The following is a 25,811-nucleotide window of genomic DNA, read 5'->3' as shown; positions in this document are numbered from 1 at the left end:
TAGGAACACAACAGCATTTTAAACTTTTCCACTCTAGAGAGTGGTTTCAAATTTTTGCGTATTCAAGCCATCAAAATGCTGTCACTGTCTAATCAAAAGGCAATTCTGATATATTTTAGAGTTTTTACCACTCTCGTATCAACGTGCCCTGAGAAAAGGTTTTTAATGGTAAAATAATAATTCATAGATATGCAACTAAGAACCGTTCTCTGACCGCATGGCTCGAGTTGAATGTCAGTCAGTGGCTTTTTTACATGCTGTTTGCCATTCACTCCACAAATTGCATCATCTTTTCTCACGATAACACACAATTTCTACCAACTACCGCGACACATACTCTGTTTCTACAAATTGGTTCCAGCGTGACGTGCCTACACTTGTCCAACTTCCGACATGTTGGAATTTCTCACCCTCATAACCAACGTGGAAAACTGATAATCACCGCTTAATCATCATCTTCGACACAAAAACTGTGTAATCTCAAACACAAAGCAATGCAACGCCGCCATCTACAGGATATGTGAGTAATTACAATGTTTTACAAACCTGAATTTCATAGTCAAGCTGGGCAAGACCCACTTCCACGTCTACGACCGAAAAAATATTTGATGAAAATATTTGTCTGTGGCAGTAATCAGTTTGATTCCAATTGATGAACATAAACGTCAATGGCAGTGAATGAGTCAAATTACATTTAGTTTTTCTTCATTTTGCTGGATAAAGTTTGCTGTAACAAGTTTTGCTCTGATAAACCAATCAGAAGACAAATTTCAAAGCTGGCTGTCACACCACTGCTATTTTTTAAACCCCCACAGTTAGACCCTGACCTCACTTAAATCAGCCCAACATTCCCTCTCTGCACTCACACACACTCCAGCTTTCCCTCCTTTTCTTTCCTCAATTCACGTGACCCTTTTCCCTCATCACCCTCACCCCTCCCACCGTCCCCCACACCCCTTGTATCACGCCAGGTGAGTTTGGCGAGGTGTGTCGCGGGCGGCTCAAGCAGGCCGGCCGCAGGGAGATGGTGGTGGCCATCAAGACCCTGAAAGCGGGCTACACGGAGCGCCAGAGGCGAGACTTCCTGGCCGAGGCCTCCATCATGGGCCAGTTCGACCATCCCAACGTCATCCGGTTGGAGGGCGTGCTGACACGGAGCTGCCCTGTCCTTATCATCACAGAATTCATGGAGAATGGAGCGCTTGATTCCTTTCTGCGGGTAAGCTTGGCTGGAAGTGTTCACCACATCAGAGGTCTATTTCCCAAAGCAGGTTTAGTGAGAACCCTGAGTCAAGAAATCCTGAAATGTGGGAAAACGCGTCTTCCGTTTCAAAAAGGTAGGTAACTGAAACCAGAGAAAAAGAAGTAACTCTAGCTTGTTTCATAAACAGAGGTTATTTAAGCTCTCGGTAGTAACACATTCCCTGAACCAAACTTGGTCGACAATAAACCTCGAGGTTTTCTCTGACCCACCTCCTTTCAGCCACATTTCCTCATTCATAAAGTCCGCTGCGGCGAGTTTTTGCGTAAAAACGCCTAAAGTCTATAGCGTAAAGTTGACTTTTGTCACAAACACGGCGTGACCTTTTGACAATGACCCTATTGATGAAGGTGCCGCAATACTGCGCAGGGAATCAAATATTCGTCGCGAGATTGTTATCAGGCCGCGCATAGATGTGCTGGCATTTCCAGACAGTTATCTTTTTGAGCGGTACCGTTTCACATCACAGTCCATCATCTAGATCTTGCATTCATTACCAGCTGTAGTCATGCGCTCACATAACAGCATATATTGTGTGTTGAACTCAGTGTTTTTCTTATAATTGTTTAAATAATGTGTTTATATCTCATCTTAAGTCAAGTGCACTTCTCCCCCGCAGGATTGCACCTAAATGAAATGAATTAATGAGCTACCATTCAAGAAGTTTCCCCTGTAATTTTATTGTGATTGCAAAGAGCTACATTTAAATTTACGCATTGACCCGACACCCGAGCAGCAACGTTCTCCCACGCCGCCTTCCTCTATGGGGAGCTGCGGTGTTGCACTTTTTTTTTTTTTAACGACATGTTCAAATACGCCATATGATCGCATTACGATTTTCAGTTGGGAGGGGAAAAAACAAAAAACGCGGAAGCAGAGGGCGACGTGGGGAGTTTTTTAAATTTGTTTTTTGGGGTTTTGTTTAAATGTTCATTTGGTATATGTGAGTTATTTTGGTGCGTAGGATTTGCGGTAGTGTGAGATGTTCTGGTATGTGTGAGTTTTTTGTGTGTGTTCCAGAGAGAGTGCTTTTTGTAAGTGTGAGGTTTGATATGTGTGAGAGTTTCTTTCTGAGTTTACGAGCTTTTTGTAGCGTGTGAGTTTTTTCTGAAAAATGTGAGAGTTTTTGGTGTTTGTGAAAGATTTGTTTCCATGTGTGAACATTTTTGGAGTGCGTGTGAGATTTTGTTTACCTTCTGTGTGTGAGAGTTTTTTTGTTAAGTGAGAGAATTTTTGGCATGAGTGAGAGTTGCATGTGAGATTTTTTTTAAGTGAGAGAGCGTTTTCTCAGTGTACATTAAAGCTAAATGTTGAGGAACCCTCTTTCAAACATGGCGAGATGGCACATAGACACTGGCAGCCGCTGACGACACCCCCGGGTTATGAGAATGCTTTACGCCCCATAAAACAGCCCGAGGCGTTGACTTGCTGAGTGATAGAGATTAAATGTGCAATCTAACGTTTGTAGACAGGCGCAGTGTCTCCGCTTGACGCTCCTAACTGATGCTGACACTCTTTTTCAACACACAAACTCCAGGTGGAAAACTGTTGCTTTTGAATGCGCGCTTCAGCTTATTATTCTTTGCGCGACTACGGAATACATTAGGGATCAGAGTTTTTTTGCTTGAGAAATTAGGCGTCGTACAGTTTACAACTGTGCGTGGGCGATTACGCATCGTTTACATCTAATAAAAACGCGTGGTTGCACTGAGAGAAGATTGTTAGGCTAAAAGGGGTTTCTTAATGTTTTTGGTGAATCAATACGGTGACCTTCAATTACCAGTTTTATGGTTACATACTGTATGCACACTAACCGTGCCTATTTTGTCCACTGAGAATTTTTTGTGGTTTATTTGAAACATGAGAAAAAAATAAACAATAGACATTCTCCATATTCTGATGATTGTATGAAATGCTGAAGCGTGTTCCCCTCATTTCTCCACTGATTCAAACCATCCCAACTACAACATAATCACCTCATCAGCCCATTTTTAACACACAAACATATGTTCAATTAAATAAATAGTATAGACGTTCAACAAAAGACTCCCCCATATTTCCTATGTTCCACTGTTTGTTCACCTCATTTAAAATATCTATTATTTTTCACATTTAAATAATTTCCACACTTTTCACAGTAACATTCACAAATTGTCATGATAAAATAGCAAAATGTAAGAAATATTTTACATATTGTCCTCCTCCTTCCACATTTTTTGACAGATTTTAACCCATTCCAACGTTAAACTGTTCTGCTTACTTCTTACTTAGTGGGAGTTATTCCCCATTACCCTTATAAATAAATAAATAATACAGTTAGTAAATTAATAAATATTTTAGATATTTACCACCTCCTTCCACGTTCTTTGACAGTATTCAAACCATTCCATCTTCAAAATGTGAAACTAATTCAGGACATCTTGGGAACTGTTTCTATTACCAGAATGACCACATTTTCACAATAAAATTCCCAAATTTCTTGACCCATACAAATACTTAAAACTGATAAGATCATAATCAACAGATCATTTGCATTCTATGTTCCAATTTCAATCATTTCCACATTCCAAAAATTCCACACTTTTTACTGTTAAAATTTCCAAGATTTTCAAAATAAAATTAACAAATTAGGACATTTACTTCCCTTTTTCCAATTTCTCAACCAATTCAAATATTCAGGACATTTGAGAAACTACTCCCACTCACAGAATCTCCTAATTTTCTCACAATAAAAAATCCCAAATAAAAAGATGTTTTACATATTTACCTCCTCCTTCCACATTTCTTAACCGATTCAAACCATTCCAACTTCAAGTCTCACGTTCCACATTACATATATTGCATCTCAAATTTATATCTACAGTTTTTTGCTTCCATGATAAAGATACCACTACTTCTATACTAATAAAAATCATCATCATCATCATCATCATTATTTTGCTATGTCAGGATCTCTTATCCATAACTGAAATGTTGATACCGTACTTCTAATATAGAATAATAAGATATAATAAATAATACGTTGTTTCATCTCTGCAGAAGCAGACTGTCAACATCATTTTATGACTTTTAAATTCCCGCTTCGGTCTTGTTGAACGAGCCACCAGACATTTATTACAGCCACATGCACCTCCATCAATTGGCTGGCTGTATAATTAATCAGCCGCAGCACATTAAACGGCATGTAAACATAGCAGCAAATGCGCATTTAAATGTTGCTGTGGTCATTACTCATTAAAGCCATTGATAAAAAGAGTCAAATGAATGTTTTTTAGGATCTGTACAAATTGACACAATTGTTAAAGCATACCTTAATTTGATTAGAAATTGTACTGTTTATAAAGAAGGGAATGTCCACTCAGATTGCTCCTCCCTATGGAGATTGTTCCAAGTGAGTTGTCCTATCATGAAAAAAAAAAAAAATAAAATAAAATAACAGTGTGTGTCCTCCCCCGGTCACACTGTCACACTAACTGTGACTCAAAAGGACTCAATTCTAGAGTTGCATTTAAAGAGGTACAACTAGAAACAAAAGCAAAAATAATGTTAATGTTGACTGATACACATTTCAAACCAGCAGTGTTGCATTCAACTTCAATGAAATCTTCAGCTCTACAAATCTAAATTTGCACTTTCAGCCTTGACGGAATGCTATTTTTTACTTAATTGTGTATTGACTTTTCTTGTGATTAATTCCACTTTCATTTACAGACATCAAGCTCCAGTGGAGTGCTGATCTATCACAAATTTGGAGTTGATCCCCAATTGGAATAAATAGTGAACTTTCTAGTGAGCTCCACCTTACATAGATTTGATGTATTCAAATTTTAACTCCTAGCTATAGGATAAGTAAGTAAGTAAGTAAATAAATAAATAAAGGACTGAAAATAATGTGTTTTTGTATTAGGCTTCTCCAATGGAAAGAGAAGAAAATAGAAAATTATTACAAATATTGTGGACAAAATATTAACACACATTTTATTTATTTAAAGCATTTCTTTGCACCCATTACAACCCTCAAAATACGAAGGCAGGACACGGGACCGCATCGCCGCGGTGCCCCCGAAACTCCACTCGAGCGCTCGTGGCCAGCGGGCCCGCGTGAACCGTGGGCCGGGTGGTGGACGCATGACGCGCTGAGCCGTCAACAGGCACGACTGCATGGTTCGGGGCGGACTATCTTAATTTGAATGATGAAGATACAAGGCAGGACACGTAAACTAATTTTGACCACAGGACCGCATCGCCGCAGTGCCCCCGAAACTGCACTCTCACGCTGTGGCCGGCGCTGGCATGCTTGAACTGTGGGGTGGGTGGCAGGCGGCGCGCTGAGGCGTGCATACACTGTAAAAACAAAAAGCACGCTGTAAAAAATCCACAAAACAGTGAGGCCGCAAAATATGAAACCGCGAGAAACGAGGGAACACTGTAATTGTAATCCTTCAAACAACTGCTACTCAAACACACAAATGGAGCAGCAACACATACAAACGGAATGTCAACTTTAGTTGGAGACCTTCTCTGACTCGTCTTCTGCATCCCGTTTATTAGACCTCGGTGCAAGCATGTTGCGGCACAATGTGGTACGACACGGAAGGGGATCAAATCTTTGTATTTGACCGTAAAAGGTAAAAAAAAAGAAATGAAACCATGAACAATATAGCAGGCGTCCGTAGTCCGTTTTTGTATCGTAACAGTGGAGAGTCTAATTAGACAGAATGCACATAAAAGGTCAGCTGTCAGTGACTGTCGTTATGACAGCTGTCGTGTTTATGCGGCCTCAGTGACTCACTCGTCGTCTCCAATGTATTCCTCGACTATATTCAGCTATTTTCCTTTTATTGCAACATATCCTTTTGCTCTCTTCTCTCTTTCCATTTTTTCTTCCCCCTCGTTTAATCAAGCACCATCCTCTTGTGCCCTCAGCTGAACGACGGCCGCTTCACGGTGACTCAGCTGGTGGGGATGCTGCGTGGCATCGCTGCGGGAATGAAGTACCTGTCGGACATGAACTACGTCCACAGGGACCTCGCTGCCCGCAATATCCTGGTCAACAGTAACTTGGTGTGCAAGGTCTCGGACTTTGGTCTGTCACGCTTTCTGGACGACACTTCGGCTGACCCCACTTATACAAGCTCACTGGTGAGGATTTGGTGTACTGTATTGCTCTTTGGTGAAGTTTTGTCAGGAGAGAAATTCCCTGTACGATAAGGAAATGAGAAAGATATTGAGAAGAAATAAAAGCATCAAGAGAAATTCAATGGGAAGTCAACCCATAAAATGTATTCACTATATGTTCTATTGCTGTATTCGAGGAAGGTGGGAAGTCAGACTTTATGGCATTATGGATAGGTGCCCTCGAGGACCGGAGTTGGTGACCCCTGAAATAAAGGAACATGAAATAATTCAAACAGTCATTTCCCAATATTCAGAAAAAAATCTGACGTGGCAAGATTTCTATTAAAAATGTAAACATAGCTAGCCTTAATCAAACACTGTTTTAAAACGATTTTATTTATTTATTTATTTTTAGCACAACACAGAGTTAATAATAAGAAGTAAATTTTTGTGTCTTTGGTCATGTAGTCCATCATTTAGAATAAACTTGCAACAACAAAAAAAGGCATATGGCAAGCTCAGAGTGTAATAAACTGAGGTCTGACAATATTTATGAAGAAAATTCCTATGCATGCTAATTGGATCCCCGTGCAACATGCCCACGTGGAGTCTTGCGACTGCTCATACAGTCTATGCCAATATTTACATTTTTGTGCCAGAGCGCCTGTGAAAATTACATTTGCTTGGGTATGTATGCTCGCTGCCTATTGCTACATGACTTCAGTGTTCCTCAAACTGTGACCATTCACCCTCTACGTGCGCGCGTGTGTGTGTGTGTGTGTGTGTGTGTGTGTGTGCGTGAGCAGGGAGGGAAAATTCCCATCCGGTGGACGGCGCCAGAGGCCATCGCCTTCAGGAAGTTCACCTCTGCGAGTGACGTGTGGAGTTATGGCATCGTTATGTGGGAGGTGGTGTCGTATGGAGAAAGGCCATACTGGGACATGAGCAACCAGGACGTGAGTCAGCAGCCTGTCGCGCCGACAAATATGTTGCAAACAATGCAAGTGGAGCTTTACATTGAGGTCTAAGTTTAGTCTTCACTGTCTTACAAAAGTAATCACACTCCGTACTTAATTACAGATTCAGTGGTACCTCGACTTACGAGTGACCAGATTTGCACGTTTTCTTAGATACTACACGTGATTCAGCTGATTTGTTGTTGTTTTTTGTCTTAAGCTGCAAGCAAAAATTCCATTTGAGTAAAATGGTGGAAGTAAACTTCACAAAAAGCAGCATCTCAGTAAACAATTCTTCCAAAAAGACGCCAGGATGTTTTCGAGCTGTTAACACCACTCTTAGTTGAAGTTTACTTTAAAACTAAAATAAAAGGCAGTTACCATTGTTTAGCAACCCAATTCACGTCACTTTTCCTTTTCCAAATTCTACAAGCTAATAATGCTAACACATAATGGTCGTTTTATTTTTCAGTTAAAAATGGCTTACTTTAACCAGGATCTCGCGTCACATTGTGGCCAAAATTAGAATCCAGTTCGGTTATTGTGCCTATTGCTGTCGTACAAAATAAATCCTCCACACCAACAGGCATCACCAGCATTCTAAAGCTAAGCTAATTAGCTGAGGAGATTTCTCTCTGGATTAGATTTTTCGCCGTGTGTGGTGGCGTAACGCAGAGGCTAACAACAGAAGTTTGATCCACTGTCGAGATGGGCTTCATTGACCGTACTGTTGAACAGTGGAATTAAAGCACATTAACTGACTAACTAACTAACTAACTAACTAACATACATGTGTATCGAGTCCAGAGTGAAGGAAGACACTTGCTTGCCTCCAGACGACAGATCTGCACTCCCTACATAGCTACATCATACATACAGATCCTTTTCAAAAAATGTGAATATTATGGTAAGTTTATTTATTTCCATAATTCTATTCAGAAAGTCAAACTTTCGTAGATTATAAATTCAGGGCCCAACAAGTTAAGTGATTTCAAGTATTCATTTGTTTATTTTTTACATACGTTTGGTTTCTAGCTCATAAACCCACAAAAACATGATTTCAAAATTTGAATCCTGTTAAGAAATCACCATTTAAATTAAGATCACATCAAATCAATCCAAATGTACTTTCAAAACGATATGTCAATCTGTAACACTTGTTTGGAAATCCTTTTGCCTTAATAACTGCCTGAATGCGCTGTGGCATTGCCTGGGGGTTATGGAAGCCCAAATGTCTTTGATGGTTGCTGTCAGCTCTTCTTTGTTTAAGTTTTTGGGTCTGGTGTCCCTCATTTTCCTCTTGATAATACCCCATAAATTCTCAATGGTGTTGAGGTCCGGTGAGTTGGGTGGCCAGTCAAGCACTGTGATGGGATGGGCATCAAACCTGGTTTTGGTGTTTGTGGCGGTATGGAGAGGCGCCAGAGGTCCTGCTGGAAGATGAAATCTGCATCTCCATACAGATCCTCAGCAGAGGGATTCATGAAGTCCTCTAAAACATTCTGGTAGACTGTTGCTGTGACCTTGGATTTAAGCAAGCAGAGTTTACTAACACCTGCACTGGCCCTGACTGTGGATATTTCACGCTGGATCTCAAGCAACTTGGGTTCTGTTCCTCACCCGTCTTCCTCCAAACCCTTGGACCTTGATACCTAAACTAAAGGCACACTTTACTTTCATTAGAAAAGTTGAGACGCTTCCCACAACGGCTCAGGCTCACAAGTGACTTGACCCGAGGAACCGGACCGTTGTGCTGGGACTCCTGCCTCATACCACTGTTTCTGTATCTATGCCAGATTCTTGAATCTGCTCTGTTTGATAATCTGCTGAAGCGCACGCTCATCTGTTTTGGTGGTGCATGTTCTCCTGTCACATTTTGCCCTTTCACTGGACATTGATATGCTTGGACACAGCAGTCTGTGGACAACCAGCCTGCATGGCTATGAACTTTTGTGGCTTATCCAGCCTATGGATACCCTATCAATGATGTCCTTCTGGCCAGTTAGTTGTCAAGGCTGCAGTCCTCCCCATATGGAACCGAACTGAGACAATTGAACCAAACGGAGTTTAATCACAACTGGCGAAGCCTGTGTAGATGCTTTGAGTTTAGTAGATGACACGAAGTAAAAAAAATAATAAAATCATGCCCTGCAAAATTTGGGCTGATTTTGTAACAGTATTCAAAATCTTTTTAATCCTGTTTTTGTGGGTTTTATGAGCTGGAAGCCCAAATTATGTAAAAATAAACAAATGAATACTTTAAATTGTGGGCCCTGAATCGATACTCTATGGAAATTTGACTTTTTGAATGGAATTAGGAAATTAAATGAACTTTTCGATGATATTCAAAAAATTTTTTAATTATCTGTATCAGGCTGTCCATTAAATGGACAGTGCATGCAACAGTATTGGAAAAACAATAATGGAACGAAACACTGTACCCAAGCTATATATACTTGAAAAATCTGTAAACGTACAATTGCAGATCCAAGGCCCATGGAGCTTTACATTTCGCTGTCTGACTGGGCTGCACTCTTTATCTCCTCACTGCAGCAGTGTGTTTGTGTTCTGCTTTATTTCACCCTATTTACAACTTTCGCCTGCTCGCCCTCCAACCCTCCCAAATATGCAGACTGCAAAGCTCCCCCATGACACACACACTCAGACTTGAGCTGTTGTTACCCCCAGGCTATCTGCAACATACAGACGTCGCAACTCCAGCAGTGAGCTCACAGCGAAGTGTGTCCCTCCATCAAACTCACTGGAGCTGCACTGGGATTCTCAGTGGAATATCTGCTCGGCACCGCGATTCAAAGTCAGACTTGCAACGCAGATAAGAACTGTGCAAAAAAAAAGGAGACACGATGAAAATTGTCACCAACAAAAGCCGCGTGCGGTAATGAAAGTATCAAAGTCAAGGGCCTCCATTGTTCCCACTCGCCTTTGTGCCACAGTCTTTGCTCAATAAGCAACAGTCAACAAACAGAGGATGTAAAGAGAGGTTCTCATCTGCTGCAAGTCCAATATAAAAATGAAATTCCGCACAGAAGGAGAAGAGGAGGGAAGTGAACAATGGCTGGCAATTTTTTTTATTGTTGTGGAGTTTTAAAAGCATATGTAGAGAAATACGTTGAACCCTGTGAAAACCCAGTGAGCGAACATTTGCAGTTGTCACTTATTGTCTCACCGATCCATCGGTGGAGAATACTCATTGTGTCATTTCTGAAAGATCCTGAACTGAAGCTGGCAATATGCGATAGGGAGGTTTATTGTTGCATCTGTAGAATATTTTCACACCGCACTAACAAAGAATCAATCACCAAGGCTGAGCGTGTAGAATTTTAATAGCGAAAAGAAGTCAAGTTTAATCCAGATCCTGACTTTCTTCTGGGTGCAAGGGAATAAAATGTAATAAGATCCCTAATAAGCACAGCAAATTACAACCTTATCTGGGCAGATAACTCTTTTGAACATGCACAATTGGATTTCTCTGTTGAATTTAGATAGTTCCCAAATGTCTCGGAAACTTTGTTTGACATTATTGTTTCTCACCTTGCACACACTTGAAGGGAAAAAAAGAAAAATGTCATTCGAGTTAGGAAATATTTAACAGAGCTCAACAACAAATTGTTTATTTGACCAGCCAGAGTATGTCAGTACTATAAAGTATTATAAAAATCCATGGGTATTCAAATCAAAGGACAGGAAGTAGCAATTCATATAGAAATTAGGAGTGTCAGGCTATTAACATTTTTAATCGTAATTAATCGCATGACTTAAATAGTTAACTCACGATTAATCACAAATTTCGGATCTGATCTAAATGTACAATAAAAAGTTTTCATACTTATTAACATAAAAGTGGAAAAAATGTTAAACTAAAAGAAATATGGCTGCATCTTTTAGTCACTGTAAAAAAACGAGTGTGATATTGATTTGTGTTCATAATTCTGCCACTAGATGGCATAATTGTATTTGTAAGACAGTGACAGCTCAGTGCATTTCTCTTTTTATATTAAGAGCTATCTAATTTTTAACATGAAGTAACTTGTGAAATTTTACACAAATTGTCAAATACAACTTGACCCCAATCTCCACAAATATATGCATTATTATTACATTTATTACTGCTAAATTTTTACGTTGACGTGTCTACTGCGAATTCCCCCAGTAGAGGCTTACCAAGTAAGGGTCGGTCATTAATTGCGCATTAAAAAAATATATAGTGGCGTTAAAGGAACTTTAAATTAACTCAAAATGAACGCACTAATTTCAACACGCCTAATGAAATTGTTACTAATGCTGTAATGTATAGAATATTTCCACTGCACCCTTTGTACATATCCATGCCCTTACTTGTGTTATGTCGTTTACTTGTGCAAACAACTCCGCTCCCTTAATTGCTCCACTGTGATGAAAAAAGTGATGTGAATGTATCCTTCAGGTGATGACTGCAGTAGAGCAGGACTACCGTCTTCCCCCACCCATGGACTGCCCCATGGTGTTGCACCAGCTCATGTTGGAGTGCTGGATGAAGGAACGCAACCTGAGGCCCAAGTTCTCGCGCATCGTCAACACGTTGGACAAGCTGCTGCGCAACGCCGGCAGCCTCAAGGTGGTGACAAGCACGTACTCAGGGTAAGTGGACAGCAGCTTTGTCTTTTTCTTTTGGTTCCTTACAAATAACTTTTTTTTAAAGGCCGACTCAATTCTAACGGCAATTAAACATAACTACCTTATTGCCGTTGTTGGGCGGAAATGTCTTCTTCGTCCAAATTTGGTCCATCTCATATTTTTTCACAAATCTATACTCAGTCCCCACGTGGTTATAATATTTTTATTTTAAATTATAGACTAATCTAAACTTTGAGAGCCATTGGTCTAAATGCTGGCATACGAATAGCAAAGAGATTTGACATTGTTGCACCAGCTCTTTACAGACTATAATAGACTGAACTGTCCGCAAATTAGCTAATCATTATCCAGCCTCGTTTAGACTTCAACAGCAGCCAGGCATCAGATACACACATTATAGATTTATTGATTCCCATGTTTTGTAAGTTGATATTTTTAAATGGGGGCAAATAACACTTGATAGATATACTCAGGGTTTGCTAACCTTTATTGAGCCACTGCATTTGACTTATCACAGTAGCAGATACAGCAAACACACACAGTGTCACACACTTTGTGCAGGGGGCTACTTAGGGGGATGGTCTTGAACCGGGACCCCGCGCTGGCAGGCATCAAGCAAACAGCCACATACAGCCATATGAATACAAAACAAACAATGACTCGAATACTATGGGGGGCTATCGGATGGAGGACATTATGACCCAGACGCATTTAGCAGGCATTTGTTGCTATAAATAGGTTCGAATTCAAAAGTCAAATTTCGTGTACATTTTGCATGTGTATATATCCCAAAAATAAAATTCTCGAAAGGCATTTTATCATTAGCAATATGGCATGACTCCTTCTTGTGACTGACTCAAGTCAGCCCTTTGATCATTGCTGTCGTAATAATTTATATTTCTGGCATTTCAATAATGTTAACACGTGTGGAAAAGTTCTCCTTGCTGCCTCCCATTTCTGTAATTTGCACTTGCCAATCAGAAACGCTAGTAAAATCAGCCATTTGTCTCAGGTTTGATCAATCACATTGTGTGTGCCAGATTGTCTTATTTGCATGTCGTCTTCCCAAAACGTGTCAAATGAACTCCGCGGCATTTTGGCAGACGCGATCCTGGATACACTCGGTTAGTAGATCAGCTTCCACATCTGTTAGCATGAGCAATCAAGTGTGCGCCTGTTTCTGCCTGGCAAATCTTAAGTAAATCAGATCCTGAGTGAGTAAATTTGTGAGTTAAGCTCAAACAAGCTCATCGTTTTTTCAGTATATACATAGGCTATACTTTTTGTGACTTTTGTACTAAAGTGAAAAGATTCTGTGAACACACAGCTTTGAGCCAGCGAGGTGCCTGCTGTGCGCCAACTCAGTGGGGGTGAATGCAGAGTGTAGGGAGCCTTTTTCGCTCTTAGGTGGGTGTGAAATCCTGTGTGTTTTTGTCATGTGACTGCCTGCCCAAGTCAAAGAATCCGATTTAATGATGAGCATTTCCTTCAAAGATATATCTCACCAGTAAAAACGTATTTGATACACATCTTTATGTATTTTAAAGTGAAATGGTTCAATTCAGTTGATTTGATTCACTCACATCCTATAAATCAAGCCCGATGTTCCTATTCAAATCGTTTTTTGTTACACTCCTAAAAGATATCCCAAAAAAAGTGTACTTTACTTCCGAGCACTGAAATGAGGATGTCATGCTTTCGATTTTTTAAAACCCTCCAACCAGAAGCCGAGCTCCGCAAAGAAAAACAAAAGGATGATGCAATACGTGCTCTTTCACCCCATGTGAAATTGTGCCCTCTATTGTATATGACAGCTGTGAAGCCTCCTTCACGTCGAGCGATGTCTCTGCCCCCAGGGTTGTTGGAATAAGATGTCTTGGTCGGGACAAATATGGCGGCCTTACAAAGAGGCAAATGAGATTCCTTCTTCTTCTTCTTCTTTCAGCTTGTTTTGAGAGAAGCCCTCGCTCTCTCCAAGCTGCAAGGCTTTTGATGCCAGACAGTCGTGTGCCTCTGCCACTGATACTTCTCTGCGAAGCTAACTTATTCATAGGCACTGGTGCGCCCGCCCGGTGATCATTTGTTCTGCAAGCGTCGAGCGCAACGAATGCGACTGTTCCAGCAAGTCTGAACTGTGTTTGTAACAGGAATTGTTGGGCTCAAGTTGCGCGGCATCCTCCTCTCTGGCGATGTGTGCCTCCTGCTATATCGTGATTCATCATTAACACACGCTACGTTGCAGATTGTTTTGTTGAACGTATCTAGCGGTCACAGCCTGGAATCCCCGTATACGATATAGTATCATTATGCATTTGCAATGTCTTTTAAAAAGTGTTTCTAAATATGTATTTAAAATTCTGCTACTGGTCTATAAATCATGAATGGTTTAGGTCCTGAATGCATTAAAGAAATGCTATTTGAATATAAACCCAGTAGTGGTCTGCAGACTCTGGTTAACTCGTGGTGACTCAGCATTTAGCTGTCAGCCCGAGTGTAAATGGTTTGAAATCCAGGTTAAAATCTACCCCCCCCCCCCATGCCTATGATTAAGATATTTTAATGCATTTATTAATTTTTTTAATTTAATTTTAATTTTTTAATTTAAATGTGCAGTACATTCTTTTAGTGAGCTAAATTTTACTTCTTTATGTTGTTTTCAAATTTCTTAAATTTTTTTAAGTAAAAGGTTTTTTTTTACAGCGAAAGTCAAGTAAAAAAAAATCTTCACAATAATATGTTCACACACACGGCATTCTGACTAATACTGTGTCTGTGGAATATGAATTAAGTCGCAAAATCCACCCGTTTTTATCCATCTCAGGGTTTTTTATTTCATACACATGTGCTTTACACAAGCAAAGGCACAACACTAACAAGCATCAACAAACACAACAGTTAATGGCATAGTAGCTTACAAAAATTGCTTTAAAAAACATACATTGGAAATGTTAAAACACAATAGAATTTTTTTTTTAAATAACATTTAAGAGTAAAGAAAATAGTTATTTTCTAAAATAATTAAAAGGAAAAACATTATTTAAAAATGTTTAAAAGACCCTAACCAAAGGTATAGGGGGAAAAAAAGCAAAGTTTTTAACCCGGATTTAAAAACATTTATACTCAGGGCTGATTTCACTCCTGTTGGCAGCTTATTCCATTTGTGCGCAGCATAACAGCGAAATGCAGCTTCACCATGTTTACTTTGAACTCCTGCTTTCACAAATTGACCCAAGTCTGCAGATCTCAGAATCAGCATTTATTTAATGTATTCAGGACCCAAACCATTGGGTCGGCCATTTTGCCACATGTTGTTGACTGAAAATGACATCACAGTCCCCAGTGCTGCATTTGAGGATGGTCGGACGTCGAAGCGTTCGAGGCGAAAGTAAACAACCAAAATGGCGGATAGTGATAAATTGTTTTTTATTTTGGTCCTCAAAACTCATTTTGACCTCCAGCAAACTTGCCTTCTCGTCATTTTGCTTCATTAATTGTTTTTAGCTTATTTCATAAGCATTCCATATAGTTCATAGTGCCATGTAGGTTGTGTTACGTGAAGTTATGTCGAATATTTATGAATGAAGAAAGCCACCTAGTTTTATATTCGAGTAAATTGTGTTTTACCATTCATGTTGTGTTTCCGAAGGGGTCACCATTGTAGAGTGACATTACATAGTGATGTTGGGGCCCTTTTTTTTCCGACTTCACAAGTGGGATTTCCCGTACACACGTCCTGGTTTGAAGTCGGAAAGGTCCGACTTCCGACCATCCTTGAATGCAGCATAAGGTTTTCAGGTAATGACCTATCACAGCTCACCTCTTATGTGGGTTTGGCCATGTGACGTTTGCAAGCTGAGCCCTTAGGCACTGTGATGTCATTTTCAGTTGACAGCAAGTAGCAAAATGGCCGCCCCCTGAGATGGATGAAATTTGATTTTTCTGCTTAATTCATATTCCACAATTGCGATATTAATTAGAATAGTGGGGCCGCATAAAACATTTGACTTTCCCTTTCCCCCTCATTTTTAATTATGAAAAGCACCTTGTGTATGAAGTGCGCTATATAAATAAAGCTGCCTCGCCTTGCCCTCTAGCTGATATCTGAAACGTTGCGTCATGAATTAAGCACACGTCATCTGTCTCAGTAACGCTGTGCCACTTCTGATGGGCACAAAAGGTAAGAATGACACATGACGTATCCAGGTGCCGTGCCAGCTCCTTGGCTCACAGCTTCAATCGAGCAGCGCAGCTCCCAAGGGCAAGCGATATGCCAGGATTTGGGCTCAGTGAAGCTAATTGTGTGTAGAAATGTAATGGCTGACCTCGGTTTAATTCCCCCAATATTTGGCGAGATGCTGGAATGTCTGATAGGAAAGACAGCAGCCAGGGCTGCTGATGTGGAAAAGCATGCTGTGATGAAGTGTGAGTAATAAGGGAGATTGAGGAGAAGCTAAAAAAGAGGAATGTGTTTAATTAGCTTGCTAATGAGCTTTTTAATGCATCAGAGAGTGCGCGCCCGGTGCCGTCTCGGGGCAACAGGAGAGAAGAGTGTGTGAGACGAGCGTGTATGCATGTTATGCTACGTGTCACTGTGTGCTGATGACATGCCAATGATTAATTTATGGCCTCATCTGTATGCAACAGCAAGAGATAGTGGGAAGAAAGAAAGAGGAGGAGAACGTATTGTGTTGTCAGAGCGTGATTAGAACGATGGTCGGCTAGATAGCGTCCCGAGGGAGAGGATATGGAAGGCAGCGCTATCTGGAAGGCGTCTTCCAGCCCACCGGTTCTCAAACGGTGGTCCCCAGACGTATATTTGCAAAATACATTTGCAATACATTACGTTACTTTAAAAGAAAACAAAGGCTTCTAGCATTGTTTCATTTGGTATGACATTATTAGCTAATATTGCCGTTAATTGTACCGTTACACACCAAAAACAACACTCCAAATCATTCACTGATTTAACGCACTAAATTGCTGTCAATGATTTCAATGGTAGGACTCGTCACCAGCACATATCCAACGCCGGCCAACCACATAAAAGTCTGCACTTATGCCCCCTGACCAGACAAAAAGCCTGTAATACTTCTCAAAAGCAAATAACTGTGGTTGCATCATCTTCTCAAATAGATCCATGAGTCATACAGTAAAAAAAGAAAAAGAAAAAACATTGAACTGACTAAGCAGTGTAATAGGTGAAAATGAATCTGCATGCACTTACCTTCATGGCCCTTACCATCTTTTTTAATTTTTTTATTTACAATGTATATATTCCCAACTATTTTACTGGTTATTGTCTAAAACACATCCAGACTCTCAATCTTGAGGCGGCATAATGTCGCACAGCTCCCGCAGAGTAAGGGATGAGGCGGCGGTTTACAACACATCTCAAACAGTTGTATGCTGAAGCATTAATAAAGCCTAAAAATAACAGATGACGTGGGGACAGACCAATTGTATTGATTTATGAAAAACTAGGAAATTGACCATATTTGGACAAATGTGGTTTCCCCGTGACAGCAACGATTGACGCACCAATAAAACAAACACATTGAACCAACCACACGTCTGTCTATCTGTGTATCATATAAATCTGACATCCCTGCAACTACTTTCTCATGTAGAAACGTTTTTAATAAACTTTCAGCCGTTGAACAGAAGAGTCATTGATCATTTCTATTTTGCCAGTGACATATAATGACAACAATTAATTACTCTTCACAACCACCACACATCATCATGATTTCAGGATATATACTTTTGTGACAATGTGAGATTTTCCTCATCTAAAATACACACCTTGGCGCAATAAAGGTTTGGAAATATCAAATTGTACGAAATCCCAGTGAGCGGATGCTGAAAATTAGGACGGTATGGGTCAAATCATTTGGGACCTTCACAGCGGAAACGCAAGTAAAAACCTACTGAAGTGTACCAGTTGGTGGAAATGTGGCAATAAGGTGATGCCTCATTTGACCCGCTGCTGACTTTGTGCGACTTGTGCCGACAGGGACCTGCTGAGGCTCGGAGGAACGCTGCCGGGACACAACAGGAAAAGTCCGGATAGCAGTGAGGAAATCGTGCGGCAACAAATGAGCCAAACGCTCCCCATCAGAGTGTGAGCAATCTCGAGGAGACCGAAAGTCTGAAATAAACTACCTAGAAAACTCTGATGTGAAGAGCCCTATGTAAAATAAAGAAGATAAAAAAGAGGGGAAGCTCCCGCGGCACAGGACGGACCACTGGGATGACTTTGTGCCAGCGCTTTGTGTTAAAAGAGAACGTTCCATTGTGGTCTGTGTGTGCGTGCGTGCGTGCGTGCGTGCGTGCGTGCGTGCGTGCGTGTGCGTGTTCTTCATTTGTGGTTTTGTGACTGTTGACATAAAGCCAAACTTTTTATGGGCCCTCTCAGGTTGTGTTTGCATGTCTGCATGTGTTTTCTGCTGGTTGGGAGCCAGTTGGGCTTCTCCTCGAGAGGGAAGCGCACACAAACTCTGATGAGGGTCTCGAAGGATCTGACAGTGCCAAGATTTAAAGACAGCAAGTAGATGTCTTTTTTTTTTTATTATTATTCTTTCCAGTATCAATCGGCAAAGAAAAAAGTGGCTCATTATTTTGTTACAAAGACTGAGCACTATGTAGAACTGAATTGTGGCGACATAGCGTTTACTTAATACATTTCTACCACTACATCATGCTGCTAGCTAGCTAGCTAACCAAACTACATCCCGAAAATGCATCTTCCCCTTTTCAGAACAGCTCCGTGTTGTTATTTAAAGTCCCAAGCTCGGCGATGAGACTGCAGACGACGACAAGTGAAGGCCCAGGAGCCTGTAAGCTAGTGAGCTAGCTTGTGAGCTAGCTAGTGGCTAGCGCCTGTTGTCACGGTGTGGGACATACTATATTCCAGCCACAAGAGGCTTTGAGTACATATAAAGTATTTTTGCTGCTCAAACATGTTTGGATGAGTCGGTATATAAAAAATGCTAGGCAAAGTTTGCCTGAGCAGACTTGACTTTTCATGTTTTTGAAGCCTCATACTGTACTCTCCGATTTTTGTAGTCATTCAAATTTGGCAAAGTCCAATAAACACACTCTTGTCTGTGGTGTGCCAAATTTAGAAGTCATTTATTTTCACTTTAGAGGGACTTTGTCAGTTTCTTTAGCTTGTTAGCCGCTACAATCAGCCCAGACCATGATATAGCCGCGACACTATACAGACAGGATAGGACTAGCGGTACAAAAAATACTGTCGACTATTTCAACTACAAAACTATGAAATATAATCCCCCCTGAAATCTTATGCATTTAACCAGCATTCTCTTCCACGCCTTCATGCGCGCTCCTGGAAGGATTCTTTCGGGATCCTGCCACAGCTTCGTCGCCACAGCCATGTCTCCAAATGGGGAACCCTTAATGGCTCCCTTGAGCTTGGTGAAGAGGAATGGGGCAGGCGTATTGCTCGGATCTCTTTGGAGATGTGCAGTGTGATCATCTGGGGAAAACTCAAGAGTTTGTCATTTGGGTTTAAAATACTGTGTTTTTGACACCAGTCCAGAAAATTATCTGACACACCTCATTTTATAGCATGTACATTTATGTTTTTTTGGGTGTTTTTTTTACAAAATCAAAGCACAAATGAGTTGACAAAACTGATGTTAATTCTTTTTTTTGACCATTGTGAAATGATACACAAGGAACTTAGTGTATATCTCACTTGACTGAATCTGGCGGCTAACAAGTGAGCGTATTTTTATGAACACTCCAGTGTTTCCCACAGATTTTTGCGTCTCCTCTAACCTCATGATCTACAAGTGACTGACGGCAAACTAATGTTACATGCGGTATATCTGGTCGCGACACATTTTTGTTTGGATATATTTTTATAAATTTTCTTGAAATCTACTTGGAAGTATTAACATGGTGTGGGAAACGCAACCAATGCCATGTTTTTCACTTTTATTTATTTCATCTAAGCCTGAATTTGAATAATGGAAAATCAGTATATATTTTTTCCATTCTTCATTTTGGACTAAAAAAAACATGTAACAAAATAATGAGATAACTTTTAAGGTTTTTTTTTATGTTTGATTGCCAGTTGAAAACAGAAAAAAATGAATGATACACTGTTTTGCTTTGTTTTTTTACCGACTCTGTTTTCTCTCTTCCTTTTACTTTCTTTTTTTTTTGTTGGGAGGGGCACTTCACGAGTAAATCCGCTTCCTCCTATTCTCTGTCTTCCACACATGTACTGGGAGAATTCCGTGTTCCGATTGTGTAAAAAGCATCCAAGTCTTCACGTGGTCTCTCCTCACAGAGGAGGACTGCAACTGACACTGTGCTGGACACGTCCGTCACACGTGCATGCCAAAGTGGAACCTTCCACGTTATATGTTGCTTTGGTGGCATTTGCTATGGACTTTAACGTCCGTGTTTTCTTATTTGAAACATATACGCATTGTTCTGAATGCTAACTTATGACCGATGAGGTGTATTTGTCGCTTTTTTTACTGGGGGCTCAACGTTTTTTATTACAACGCTTGTGTGCGTATGTGTGTGTGTGTTTTTCTTTTTCTTCCAGTGATCAGACCGGAATGAATGAGAACACCTTTGAAAGGACAAAATGGAGACATTTGTGCTATTCAGCTTTGTATTTTCTTTTTGGCATTTTAATGAGCGACGCCTGTGAATTGTAGATCTTACTTTGGCAAACGTGTCACAGTTTGAGTTTCAAAGGTCATCAGCATCCAGATGAAAGCGTTGTGACCTTAATATTCAACTGACCTAAAAACGTGGCTTGACCGTTCATTGGTCCATTTCGCCTGACCACTGGCCAACGCAGTTCCTATTTAAATAAATGACTGCCTGTATATACATACAGTAACTCTTTAGATCAACTGACTTTGGCCTCTGTGTGACCTTTGTTTACATGCTTGTTTGTTGTTGAGGAGCAAACAATGGCAAAAATTCAAGTGTACCGGTCCTTACATATCTGAAACTATATGTCACAATGAAAGAAGAAGAAAACGTGTGTCTGTAAGGGCAGACTTTTTCATGTGCAATTCAAGGTGTAGTAGATACTGTATATCGAGAAGAAAAAAAAAGCCAGAAAACTAGAAGAAAAATCTGCATTTCTCCTTCAATATTTTTACGATAATCATATGCAAATAAATTATTAAACAGATGTTTGGTATTCTCTTTGATTTCCCAGCATGTTCACCAGGCTGCAGTTGCAGGTCTCATCCGGCCGAGGGATGAAAAGAAGGAATAGCAAATATGTTTTACCTCCGCAGTTGGAATATCACAGCAGTTTAGGATGGGTTCATGAGGTTTTTAAGATGGTTTAAAATTAAAGTTGCAATCCACGCTGCTTGCCAAATAATGACGTCACATGACTGAACTGGAAGATTTTTTATTTTTTATTTTTTTTCCCCGACTGGAGAAGCTTCAAGGAGACAAAAGTTAATGCGGCTGTCGCTGTTGTTCTGCTTTAATCCGTCAGCCAGGACGCAAAGCTCAAAGCAGGTGAGCCAAGCTGTCACCTCTGGTTTTTATCGAATGGGAAGAGGCTCATCTGTCAGTGTCTATGTGTGTATCTGCTGGGGGGGGGGGGCTAGGGTGGATCTTGTCTAATCATCTCTGACTGCGCATATAGCAGCATCCTTTTAATCAGCCCGACAAATATGGGACAGCTAGTCTTGTGTTCTTCATATGCTGGATAAATAGTTGGACTGCTCTCATGGAACGCATACGCTGCACAACAACAACAACCAGGGGCGTGTTCGCCATCAGGTCAATCGGTCACGCAACGGCTGCAGTGTAACAACGTTTTTGGGTGCATGGCCACCGCAGCCCCCCCCCGTCGATGAAAATGTTAACATTGAGTTTAAAGGAAATTTAAAGGATGCCCAGTCAAATCATTTAATCATTTATTCATTAAAATCTTAAATTGCAACTAATGCAATAAGTCAAGTTGGACAATCGTTCTCACTCACAACTAGAGATGTGAATTGATCAGAATTTTTCTGATTTCATTAACAATAGTTATAGCCGGGGAGGGAGGGAGGTAGGGAGGTTCACAGACGTTCGCCTACAGTTTGAATGTTTTTTGTTGTTGCAAGTCAAAATTTCCTCGAAGAAACAAGAAAAAAAACATTAAGACTGCTAAGAGAACCATTAAAGAGATTACACCACGGTATTTTAAGCCCTTCCGCAGTAAACTATAGGCGCATATAATGATGAAATCTTACCTTTGACACCAAGGCGATGTAATTTTTAATGAAATATTAGATGTTTTGCTGGTTAGCTTTCTCATGCGGAAGTAAAACGCCGGTTCACTAAAACCCCGCCTCTCCCCAGCGAGCTGGCTGCACTGCAGTCTGCTGTTGGGGCTCTGCATTTGAAAACTCCACTACAATCGTTCAGTTAGGTCCAGCACTACTAAAGTTTTACTTGTAGTTCACGCAAGCCAGAATGGAGTTTAAGACGGCCAATTGTCATTTCATTGCACTTTGAATGTGAAGGATAATCGATTGCTTTGAATTCATTTGGGCAGAATGTTGGACTGATAAAGGCTACTTTTGTCATTATCCCATGGAGGGAGGTCTCAGAGAAAGTGGGCGTGCGTTTAGTCCGCAGAGGCGGTGCGTGGGTGGGGCCGCACGCAATGACGTCAAACCGTGCCAGCAGTTTGTTTTCTCAGGTTGGGAGGGGCTGGTGCTTGGAGAGCAGAATAACCTAGAATTTCTCGTACAGGGGCGAATGAAAACACAACTTTGGTCATGTTTTTGGAGAGGAATTAGCATTTTAACATGGCTAAAAGCTCCAAAGAGTTGATTTTTCGCGTTGCTGTCCCTTTAAAACTTTTTGTAGAATTTTGTTGTGACCTTGAGCGAAAAAATGACTTTTTTTTAAAATATAGACTGGACAATTTTATTGAAAAACAAGCTTTTAAGTGAAAATCAATATGGGTTTAGAGAAAAACGGACCACCTCAATGGCAGTCATGGAACTCGTAGAAGCAATATCTACTAACATAGATAATAAAAACATTTTTTACTGTTGGAATTTTTAAAGATTTAGAAAAAGCATTTGATACTATAGATCATTCTATACTAATGAATAAATTAAAAAGATATGGCATAAGAGGTTTGGCATGTAAATGGATGAAAAGTTATTTGGATAATAGATATCAGTACAGTTTAACAATATACAATCAAAACACTCGAAGATTACTCATGGAGTCCCCCAAGGGTCTGTGCTAAGCCCCAAATTATTTATATTGTATATAAATAATATCTGTTGTGTTTCAAAAATATTCAAAAGTGTCTTATTCGCCGATGACACACAACTCTCTACTGTTCAGGAGAGAACCTGAAGCAGCTTCTGACTTTGAATGAATTGAACACATTAAAAAACTGGTTTGACTTAAACAAATTATCATTAAACTTAAACAAAACCAAGTTGATAGTTTTTGGTACTAGACAAACCACACAACAGGTCAAAATAATAGTAAATTCAATTGAAATAGAAAGAGTGTATAAAAATAAATTTCTTGGAGTTGTTATTGATGAAAAATTATGTTGGAAGTCACGCATAGATAATGTCAAAAGGAAAATGTCAAAAATGATAGGCATACTCTCTAAAACTAAGGATGTCCTGAATAAGAAATTATTATACACATGATATTGTTCATTATTATTACCATATCTGACCTATTGTGTGGAAATCTGGGGAAACGCATATAAAACAAATACGGATACTGTTTTCAAACTGCAAAAAAGAGCCATAAGAATTATAAATCAATCAAAATATACAGAACCAACTATTTATTAAATCAAATACAATGACATTCTATGACTTAGTTGAATTTAAAATAGCATAAATAAAGTATAAAGTACACAACAATCTACTCTGCCACAGTACTCAGAAGCTGTTTGAAATTAGAGAGAGTCCTTATAACATAACAAATATTAAGCAAAGGTGTGTTTCTGTAAAAGGTTTTAATTTGTGGAATGATTTTGGAACTGGCGGCACGGTGGCTGACTGGTTAGCACGTCCGCCTCCCAGTTCAAAGGTTGTGAGATCAAGTCCGGGCTTCAGCCTTCCTGGGTGGAGTTTGCATGTTCTCCCCGTGCTTGCGTGGGTTTTCTCCGGGTACTCCGGTTTCCTCCCACATTCCAAAAACATGCATGGCAGGTGAATTGGACACTCCAAATTGTCCATAGGTGTGATTGTGAGTATGGTTGTTTGTCTCTGTGTGCCCTGCGATTGGCTGGCAACCAGTTCAGGGTGTACCCCGCCTACTGCCCGAAGCCAGCTGGGATAGGCTCCAGCAACCCCCGCGACCCTTGTGAGGACAAGCGGTACAGAAAATGGATGGATGGTTTAAAAGCAGAGTTAAAAAAAATGTTTTTACTTACATCGGACATGAGGTGTTAAAAATGTATATATGCTGTAATTTCTTTGGATGTATCGGTATGAGTGTAATGAAAATGGTATATGTGAGTATGAGGATAAGATTCATAAATGTATTATGGACGGTATATGCTTATGAATTTCATGTACATATGTCGCTGGCAAATGTGCGTATGTTAAAGTGCACTTGTATATATGACTAGGTTTATACATTTTCTTTTGTTGAAATACATTAACCTTATCATTTTATCAACATAAAATGAATAAGGGACTAGGTAAGTGTTTAACTTCCTCCTACCCCTTTTGAACATATAAACTCTTTTCTTTCTTCCTATTCTTGTTTTTCTTTTCTTTTTTTACTTCATCTTATATTTTAAACTTGTAATGTGTTTTGTGTTTTCTTTATGTTTATATGTTCAACAAAACCATAAACAAACAAACAAACAAAGTCTGCCGGGAAATCAACGTTTGCTAGCGTCACAAACGTTCGCCCCTCAGTAGGATACGGGTTTTAGGGATTTACTGGAGCAAGAACTATTTCCTGTTTCCGTCTCTAAGATGAAGGCGAATTGTAGTCCTGCTAGCCTAATGTTGGGATCGCCTGTCAGACCCAACGCAAGCTGAGCTTTTCTGGCGACATATTTCCAATGTTGCAATGCGGGACTGGCACGAGGTAACTGCACAGCTAGCTAAAAAAGTTTGGATAATAGTGAGCCGTCAACCAAGATAGCATTTAGCATGAGCAAAAATAATAACATAACCAAAAGTCACCAGATTGAGTAGCAAGTTAATGCTATAAATAGTTCCTGGTGAGAATTTATTGTAGGTATATTTCAATTTTGAAAATTTGTGAGAATGGGATTGCTCCACATGCACTTTCATTTTCCTCTCCCCCATCGGTCCCCTAAAGGAGTAGCCTATGCGTATCGCAGAAAACCGACGACTCCAGTGGCGCTTAGACAAGAAATATTAAAGTGTTTGCGCTGACATAAATGTCTGATTCCGAGGAAGTCTTACTTAGAACTGAGCCCAGTCGAAAAGCATGCTGTATTTCTTGATGTTTGCTCAGTAATTTCCATCGCGTCTGAGATCTGACGCCACCAGTAAACATTCAAATGATCCGTCCTGTCTACCATTAAACATTTGAAGTGTCTGCCTCGGTGCTCACCAGAGAAAACATTCCCTCGGTCTCAGCAGAAATGGCTTTGTAATATTTCTCGCCGCCACATCCGAGAGATGATGCAAAACGGCTGCAAAAAGGAAACGTCTCATTAAGGTAGTGCCGATCGCACAGATTTTAATGAGCGCGCCGGGAGGACGGAAAACTTGAGAGGATGACGGGATGGCGGCGAGACAGACACTTTTGGAGTTCAGTGACCTGCCAGTTTTTACTCGGTGGCCAGAAGCCGACTGTATGTCACC

The 25,811-nt window shown here is 40.3% G+C and overlaps 1 protein-coding gene across 2 annotated transcripts in view; it reads left to right on the top strand.

Annotated features, from left to right (window-relative positions):
• Positions 1–21,158, top strand: part of ephb3a (eph receptor B3a) — a 66,636-nt gene extending 45,478 nt beyond the window's left edge. Inside the window, exons 11-15 of one of the 2 annotated variants that reach the window (XM_086097694.1) lie at positions 972–1,219; positions 6,188–6,403; positions 7,186–7,335; positions 11,780–11,973; positions 17,984–21,158. In XM_086097694.1, coding sequence (XP_085953820.1) covers positions 972–1,219; positions 6,188–6,403; positions 7,186–7,335; positions 11,780–11,973; positions 17,984–18,095 — 920 coding nt within the window. In that variant the 3' untranslated portion in view covers positions 18,096–21,158. Of the gene's footprint in view, positions 1–971; positions 1,338–6,187; positions 6,404–7,185; positions 7,336–11,779; positions 11,974–17,983 lie in introns of those variants that run through there. The other variant, XR_015097324.1, reaches the window with a different exon arrangement.
• Positions 21,159–25,811: the final 4,653 nt, after the last annotated feature.

The sequence above is a fragment of the Leptonotus elevatus genome, chromosome 1, assembly GCF_054856555.1.
Source record: "Leptonotus elevatus isolate MCC_2025b chromosome 1, RoL_Lele_1.0, whole genome shotgun sequence".
NCBI lineage: Eukaryota > Metazoa > Chordata > Actinopteri > Syngnathiformes > Syngnathidae > Leptonotus > Leptonotus elevatus.
Note: the sequence above shows the minus strand (reverse complement) of the source record. Positions and strands in the feature narration are given on the sequence as shown.